This window comes from Haplochromis burtoni, unplaced genomic scaffold (genome assembly GCF_018398535.1).
Source record: "Haplochromis burtoni strain Fernald_Lab_line unplaced genomic scaffold, NCSU_Asbu1 Contig_842, whole genome shotgun sequence".
Classification (NCBI taxonomy): Eukaryota; Metazoa; Chordata; class Actinopteri; order Cichliformes; family Cichlidae; genus Haplochromis; species Haplochromis burtoni.
In genome coordinates, this window is record NW_024583203.1 from 46,352 (window position 1) to 55,963 (window position 9,612).

Below are 9,612 nucleotides of genomic sequence, written 5' to 3' on the forward strand. Positions count from 1 at the left end.
CTCAGGGGGCTGAATAATTACACACACCCCACTTTGCAGTTATTTATTTGTAAAAAATGTTTGGAATCATGTCTGATTTTCGTTCCACTTCTCACGTGTGCACCACTTTGTGTTGGTCTTTCACGTGGAATTCCAATAAAATTGATTCATGTTTGTGGCTGTAATGTGACAAAATATGGAAAAATTCAAGGGGGGCGAATACTTTTGCAACCACTGTAGATAGGGGAAGGTCAAATCACCTATTGAGGTCATTCTTGATTGAGGCAACAATTGGTTTAAAGATCAACTTGTACAACTTTGTTGTGTCTACGGACACCCTAATACCTAAATTTGTAAAACCTGTGGTCGACCACCTGAAATAAAAATTAGGAGGAGTGTCCCATCTCCCCCATCACCCAGTGGCAAAGCTTCAGATTTATCATAATTTATTTTATACCCTGAAAAAAGGCCAGATTGATTCATGATATGTGTCAGTGCAGGAATAGATGTTTCTGGCTTAGTGACAAAGAGCAACACGTCATCTGCATAAAGGGAAATTCTGTATTCAGTATCCAACAAGGTTACCCTACAGACCTCAGGGTCAGTTTCCAAAAGTTGATTCTGTTCATCTGGATGTAGCGTTTTCAGTAACTACTTCAGTCTCAGCTGACTGCAGGTTTCCCCAATCTTATAAACAGGACATTTGCATAATGACTGTCAGCTGAGACCGAAGAAGTCACTTGGACGAGTGACAAAACGTTTCTCCCACAAAAACGCTACGTCCAGATGAACAGAATCAGCTTTTGGAGATTTACATACCTGGATGATTGAGCATGCATCAAGACCTCAGGGTCAGTTCTTATAGCCTTTGCCAGTGGCTCCAATGCAAGTCCAAACAGTAGGGGAGAAAGTGGACATCCCTGACACGTTCCTCTACCCAGTGGTAAAACATCTGAGACCGAGCCGTTAACCAATACCCTTGCAGCTGGGGCCCCATACAACAGTTTGACCCACTTGACAAATTCAGATCCCAAATGAAATCTGTCCAAAACATAAAATAGATACTCCCACTCAACATGATCAAACGCTTTCTCGGCATCCAATGAATTTGCAAGAGCCCTATAATTGGTGTTCTGAGAAAACTGCACACCAGTTATGAGTCGGCGTACCTTGGAGCGGGAGTATCTATTCTTGACAAAACCCGTTTGGTCAGGCTTTATAAGAACTGGCAGGATCTCCTCCAGTCATCTAGATAAAATTTTGGACAGAATCTTGCAATCTACACCGAGTAAACTTACAGGTCTGTAAGATGTACACAGATTTGCAGGTTTATCCTTCTTTAAGATCAGGGATATATGGGCAAGGTTTAAGGTGGGTGGAAGTGTGCTCCTCTCAAGAGATTCATACATGTTTAATGAAGGACCCACCATATGTTTAGCCATTTTTTTGTAAAACTCTGGCCCAAACCCATCAGGGCCTGCAGCTTTTTCCTGTGCCCCAATGGGACAGCACAAATTTAATCGACTTTCCTCTGATAGTATAAAGAGATTAAGATTATCATGAAACAATCTCCTTGCGTCTACAGTATTTTGACATTCAAGGGAATATAAGTCCTGATAGAACTCTTTCATTATTTTGCTGGTAAGTTTAGCCTCGAATTGTAAAACACCTTTCTTATCTTTTAGAGAGGGTATTGCTTCAAATGCTCTCTTCCTGAATATCAGCTCACCTGGATCAGCCTCAGGCTCCGCACACGTTGTCCTCTGGCAGTTTTTATGGTCATGATCGGGCAAGTGGCGTCCCGAGGCGTAACGACCGCTGTAACTCAGGTGTGGAGATGAGTTTCAGGAGGGCCACCTAATACTCTGCCTTAAGTCAAAACACACCTGAGCTGTGGATCAGAAACACAGCTGTCAATCAGTGTGACGGTGCTGCTGAGGATGACGTAATTGACTGATCAACAGCTTCAGTTTAAAACACGAACACTCGTCAGAGCCCTGCAGGAATTTCTATGGCTAATGTAGTCAAAGGAGCTTGCAAAGAAAAGCGCCTGGACTTCTTTAAGTTGCTTGAAGACGTTTCACATCTCATCCGAGAAGCTTCTTCAGTTCTAAGGTCAAATGGTGGAGAGTCCCAGATTTAAACCTAGTGAGGCGACTGTTCTTCTGATTTGGTGCTGTTTAAATAAAATTGAATTGAATTGTACTCAATGTCTTCATAGAGCAGACGTGCTGAAACCCCTCACCCCACACATACACACACATACACACAAACACACACACTCAAAGGGTGAGTGATAGCTGTTGTCAAGCTGTGATTGGAAAAGTGGGCTATGTCTGAAATGACACATTACAGCGCTCGACAGCGACGTGGTGTCCTGAATGTTTCTCATCTACTGAGTCACCTGGAAGGATATTACACCTGAACACACACACACACACACACAGTGGTTAATGGGTTTTCCATGGGACTGACATCCCATCACATTATACAGTCAGAGCAGGAGGACTCCCTCACACATCATCTGTCCCTCCTTCAGGCTGAGGGCAGACAGCCTCTCTCAGACCAGCAGCTGGACCAGAACCACAGAACAGAACCAGTGAGAACTGTTCTGAGACGGCCGCTGTGATTGGTTCTGCTGTTTCGAAGGATAACTGTAAGGCAGGCTATGATTTGCGAAGCGCTGTCATTTAAATGCAGCAGAGTCATTTTTGGAGCAGGTGGGCACAGTAAACGTGTTGCTGGTTATGACTGATTTGAATACAGTTAATCATGGAAAGTTTATTCAACAGTGATATTTACTATGCCACAGATACATGATGCATACATGGTATCATAGATCTTGTTAGGTGCTGGCTACCACTGGTTCCTGTGGATGCTACAATGTGAGGCGATGATGGGTGTCTGCAGCAGCACAGCGAGGACTGAGGCTGGCTGGGATCAGCACACAGTAGCTAACGGTCCACACTGTGCTTCGCGGTTTTCAGGCACTGCGACCAGGAAACCAGAACCGGAGCAGGAGAAACAGTCGGACCACACGGTGAAGATTGCTGGCTCCATCGCCGGCATCCTGCTGTTCATCATTATCTTCCTGGGAGTCATCCTGCTGATGAAGAAACGGTAAGGAAATCACAAACACGGAAACAAGGCAGCCTGCAACTTTAGGACGCTGGGCTTTAAGAGTCGGTCGTAGTTTCACACTCTCACTGCTCTGGTTTTTACTCTTTACTGAGTGTAAGACTGAATTAGAGGATTCACTCTGGTCCCTGCTTCTCAATGTGTTTGTTTAACAGGTGATCTGAAATCCATTTCACTGATTTTACTATGAGAATGGTGAGTTTAATGACCATTAATGACCTGCTGTGGACCTTAATGGCAAAGATACTCTCAGCTGATTTAGTTCAATATATCAATAATAACTTGATTGATAATGACACTAGCTACTGACGGGTGCGTTGTTACATTCTGAAACTTTATTTAGTACTAACGTTTCTGTGAGCAAGCCTTACGATTCAGAGGAGATGAAAACCAGACCTGAACCGACCGGCTGAGGAAGCTTATTGGTAAAACGAGCAGGTCCACAGGTGCCCCTGAGTCCAGCAGCATTGGTGATGTCAGTGACATTTAATGAACTGCAGCTCGATTAGAGAAAGTCTGATCTTAGCTAAAAGGCTTTGTGACCAGAGTAGATGTGTCAGTCTAATCTGAAGGTGAGGTTCTTCAGATTTACACAATAACACCTCAAAGATGAGATGTTGGCATCACATAAACTGCAGTTCAAGGAATTTACTGAGCAGTTGCTGGTCAGAGGGAACATCCAGGTATCGTCAGCAAAGAGGACGCTGTGGACTGTCAGCTTCCTTATTTACCTGTTAAATCACAGGAAGCTGTTCCCAGCGTGGCTCACAGTGATGACGGAGAAACCTTCAGATGTGTGGCTGATGAAGCTCTGACCCTGACATGCAGAGTGTGAACCAGTGCTGCTCTCACCATGTTTGTGACGGAGCTGTAGTTACCTGTTCAGCCTGCTGACGGCTTCACTGAGGAGCTCCATCATTACACCACCCGTCATATCGAATCACCTGCTGGGTGCTGTGCTGAGTCAGCATTTGCTCTGGGAACCTCTAAAGCAGAATTACACAATCTATTAAACAAATATTACACAATGTTACAAACTCTTCTCCTCACAGACAGACACACACAGACACACAGACAGCCAGACACACACACACACACACACACACACACACACACACACACACTTACTTTATAAAATAGTCCTGAGTAGAATTCTAAGGTACTGGAAGTTGAGCGCTATTTGATTTCACTTTCTACTCCACTTAGTATTTAACAAATTGCAAAACTGATAGTATGCGGAAGAAAAAAAAGGAATCTCTTGGTCAGTAGGAAGGAGAGAAAACTTATAGTCTGTAAGATGTACACAGATCTGCAGGTTTATCCTTCTTTAAGATCAGGGATATATGGGCAAGGTTTAAGGTGGGTGGAAGTGTGCCCCTCTCAAGAGATTCTACATACATTTTTAATAAAGGACCCACCATGTTGGCCATTTTTTAAAACTCTGGCCCAAACCCATCAGGGCCTGCAGCTTTTTCCTGTGCCCCAATGGGACAGCACAAATTTAATCGACTTTCCTCTGATAGTATAAAGAGATTAAGATTATCATGAAACAATCTCCTTGCGTCTACAGTATTTTGACATTCAAGGGAATATAAGTCCTGATAGAACTCTTTCATTATTTTGCTGGTAAGTTTAGCCTCGAATTGTAAAACACCTTTCTTATCTTTTAGAGAGGGTATTGCTTCAAATGCTCTCTTCCTGAATATCAGCTCACCTGGATCAGCCTCAGGCTCCGCACACGTTGTCCTCTGGCAGTTTTTATGGTCATGATCGGGCAAGTGGCGTCCCGAGGCGTAACGACCGCTGTAACTCAGGTGTGGAGATGAGTTTCAGGAGGGCCACCTAATACTCTGCCTTAAGTCAAAACACACCTGAGCTGTGGATCAGAAACACAGCTGTCAATCAGTGTGACGGTGCTGCTGAGGATGACGTAATTGACTGATCAACAGCTTCAGTTTAAAACACGAACACTCGTCAGAGCCCTGCAGGAATTTCTATGGCTAATGTAGTCAAAGGAGCTTGCAAAGAAAAGCGCCTGGACTTCTTTAAGTTGCTTGATTTCCTGTTATACTGTTATCAAAGGAGCCTGGACTTCTTTAAGTTGCTTGAAGACGTTTCACATCTCATCCGAGAAGCTTCTTCAGTTCTAAGGTCAAATGGTGGAGAGTCCCAGATTTAAACCTAGTGAGGCGACTGTTCTTCTGATTTGGTGCTGTTTAAATAAAATTGAATTGAATTGTACTCAATGTCTTCATAGAGCAGACGTGCTGAAACCCCTCACCCCACACATACACACACATACACACAAACACACACACTCAAAGGGTGAGTGATAGCTGTTGTCAAGCTGTGATTGGAAAAGTGGGCTATGTCTGAAATGACACATTACAGCGCTCGACAGCGACGTGGTGTCCTGAATGTTTCTCATCTACTGAGTCACCTGGAAGGATATTACACCTGAACACACACACACACACACACAGTGGTTAATGGGTTTTCCATGGGACTGACATCCCATCACATTATACAGTCAGAGCAGGAGGACTCCCTCACACATCATCTGTCCCTCCTTCAGGCTGAGGGCAGACAGCCTCTCTCAGACCAGCAGCTGGACCAGAACCACAGAACAGAACCAGTGAGAACTGTTCTGAGACGGCCGCTGTGATTGGTTCTGCTGTTTCGAAGGATAACTGTAAGGCAGGCTATGATTTGCGAAGCGCTGTCATTTAAATGCAGCAGAGTCATTTTTGGAGCAGGTGGGCACAGTAAACGTGTTGCTGGTTATGACTGATTTGAATACAGTTAATCATGGAAAGTTTATTCAACAGTGATATTTACTATGCCACAGATACATGATGCATACATGGTATCATAGATCTTGTTAGGTGCTGGCTACCACTGGTTCCTGTGGATGCTACAATGTGAGGCGATGATGGGTGTCTGCAGCAGCACAGCGAGGACTGAGGCTGGCTGGGATCAGCACACAGTAGCTAACGGTCCACACTGTGCTTCGCGGTTTTCAGGCACTGCGACCAGGAAACCAGAACCGGAGCAGGAGAAACAGTCGGACCACACGGTGAAGATTGCTGGCTCCATCGCCGGCATCCTGCTGTTCATCATTATCTTCCTGGGAGTCATCCTGCTGATGAAGAAACGGTAAGGAAATCACAAACACGGAAACAAGGCAGCCTGCAACTTTAGGACGCTGGGCTTTAAGAGTCGGTCGTAGTTTCACACTCTCACTGCTCTGGTTTTTACTCTTTACTGAGTGTAAGACTGAATTAGAGGATTCACTCTGGTCCCTGCTTCTCAATGTGTTTGTTTAACAGGTGATCTGAAATCCATTTCACTGATTTTACTATGAGAATGGTGAGTTTAATGACCATTAATGACCTGCTGTGGACCTTAATGGCAAAGATACTCTCAGCTGATTTAGTTCAATATATCAATAATAACTTGATTGATAATGACACTAGCTACTGACGGGTGCGTTGTTACATTCTGAAACTTTATTTAGTACTAACGTTTCTGTGAGCAAGCCTTACGATTCAGAGGAGATGAAAACCAGACCTGAACCGACCGGCTGAGGAAGCTTATTGGTAAAACGAGCAGGTCCACAGGTGCCCCTGAGTCCAGCAGCATTGGTGATGTCAGTGACATTTAATGAACTGCAGCTCGATTAGAGAAAGTCTGATCTTAGCTAAAAGGCTTTGTGACCAGAGTAGATGTGTCAGTCTAATCTGAAGGTGAGGTTCTTCAGATTTACACAATAACACCTCAAAGATGAGATGTTGGCATCACATAAACTGCAGTTCAAGGAATTTACTGAGCAGTTGCTGGTCAGAGGGAACATCCAGGTATCGTCAGCAAAGAGGACGCTGTGGACTGTCAGCTTCCTTATTTACCTGTTAAATCACAGGAAGCTGTTCCCAGCGTGGCTCACAGTGATGACGGAGAAACCTTCAGATGTGTGGCTGATGAAGCTCTGACCCTGACATGCAGAGTGTGAACCAGTGCTGCTCTCACCATGTTTGTGACGGAGCTGTAGTTACCTGTTCAGCCTGCTGACGGCTTCACTGAGGAGCTCCATCATTACACCACCCGTCATATCGAATCACCTGCTGGGTGCTGTGCTGAGTCAGCATTTGCTCTGGGAACCTCTAAAGCAGAATTACACAATCTATTAAACAAATATTACACAATGTTACAAACTCTTCTCCTCACAGACAACAACACGACAGACCACACACACAGCACAGACACACCCCAACAACACGACACACACACAGACACACACACACACACAGACACACACACACTCACACAGACACACACACACACACAGACACACACACAGACACACACACACACGACACACACACACACACACACAGAACACACACACACACACACACACACACACACACAGACACAGACACACACCACAGACACACACACCACAACACAACACACACACGACACACACACACACACACACACACACAGACAGCACACAAGACACACACAACAAGGAAAATAAGTGCAGTCCCTGCGGTGTCACCAAAGAAAAGCTTAAATATAATTACAAAAGATTAATTTAAAAACAATCATTCAGTAATAAATGAAAGCTTGTTGCACAGATAACACTAATGCACAGGATGTCATGCATTGCAGTGTACTCGTCGGGTTGAATCGGAGGCGAATTTGTGTCAGCGATGTTTACAGAAGGTTTGGAAGGACACAGTCGACTGGTTCTTTTATTTACACTCATATAAAAAGGCACGCAGGTGGAAGAACGACTGACCCACACAGACACATCGCACTGCCCACTCTACCTCTATTATGACACACTCCATATAAACACACGACGCCACACGACGAGGAACAGCACAGTGAGAAGAGTTATTTTCGTTACACACTATTCCCCCTCCACACAACCGTTGCCAAGACACAACAAACAACTGTTTTATCCTATTGTAAATTACAGCCTTTCATCACCAAAAGATCCACACTAACAACCACAAGGGTCTCTTGGCATACCCAGCCAAGCCCTGGAACACCAACAACACAACCACACGTGACTGAACACTGGGAGAAAAAAAATGAGTCAAATATAATGAATAATTAAATGTTACAAATTTTATCTTCTATTCACATCTCTCACACCACCGACTTGAACTTGACATTCGGATTAGAGAGCAGACAAAACTGAGTAAAACAATCTACACTAATAATCTTAGCGACTCATTGCTCATTTTTTCACAACGTATCAGTTTACAACAGTCCGTACTTGTACTCACACATTCGACAGTGAATGCACACATACACCAAGACACACATGCACACATCACTGTCGGAACGTTGCATGTACTGGTAATGGACCAGTGGAGACACACAGTACACAGCACACTACACAGACAACAGACACACGTTACACACAGAAACCACACACCACTAGACACACGCACAACCACACTGACACTAGAGAACACTTTGATCATACGCACAGGTAGCATCATCTTCCACGGAAGACAACATAAAACATTGACACAAGAGCACACACCACTGAGTGAACAAATTCAACAATGAGACGAGCACAACCATGGTTACAGCGCAACCAGATACACGTTATCAGCAGACCTACGACATTCAGCGAAACGAAAACAACAATAACACAACACTGGAAAACTAGTCATATCACAGTACAATAGGTGGCACACACACACACAGTTAATACTTACACACTATACAACAAGAGTCGACACACAGTGATCACAACAACACACAATAACACAACACAGAAACAAAACCACACAGGCCTCCCGCACAGTACACATCGAGACACACGAGCATATCATCTTCAACTTCCTTGTTAACAGTAACACACCAACACATCACAGACAGCACACAGACACACACACACACACAGACAAAAACATAAACACACATACACACACACACACACGACACACACACAGTACACGACACACACACACACACACACACAGACACACACACACACACACAGACACACAGACACACACACACACACACACACACACACAGAGACACACACAGACACACACAGACACACACACAGACACACACACAGCCACAGACACACACACACAACAACACACACAACACACAGACACACACACAGACAGCACACACACACACAAACACACACGACAGCACATACAGACAAACACACACCACAGACACAAACAACACACACACAGCAAAGACACCTACACACACGCACCACACAGCACCACAGACACAACACGACACACACACACACATCACACACACAACTACACAGCCACACACAACACAACACACACACACACACAGACACACACACATGACACAACACACACACAGACACACTACACACACACACACACACACACACAGACACCACACACAACACAACCCACACACACACACAAACACACACAGACACACACAGACACACACACACACACAGAC

At 44.5% G+C, this 9,612-nt stretch overlaps 1 protein-coding gene across 1 annotated transcript in view; it reads left to right on the plus strand.

Annotated features, from left to right (window-relative positions):
- LOC102314361 (receptor-type tyrosine-protein phosphatase mu) overlaps positions 1 to 9,612 on the plus strand; it is a gene marked incomplete at its 5' end in the record, with an annotated part of 124,168 nt that overhangs the window by 38,389 nt on the left and 76,167 nt on the right. The window contains 1 exon segment of the mRNA XM_042215859.1: positions 6,141 to 6,273. Coding sequence (XP_042071793.1) covers positions 6,141 to 6,273 — 133 coding nt within the window.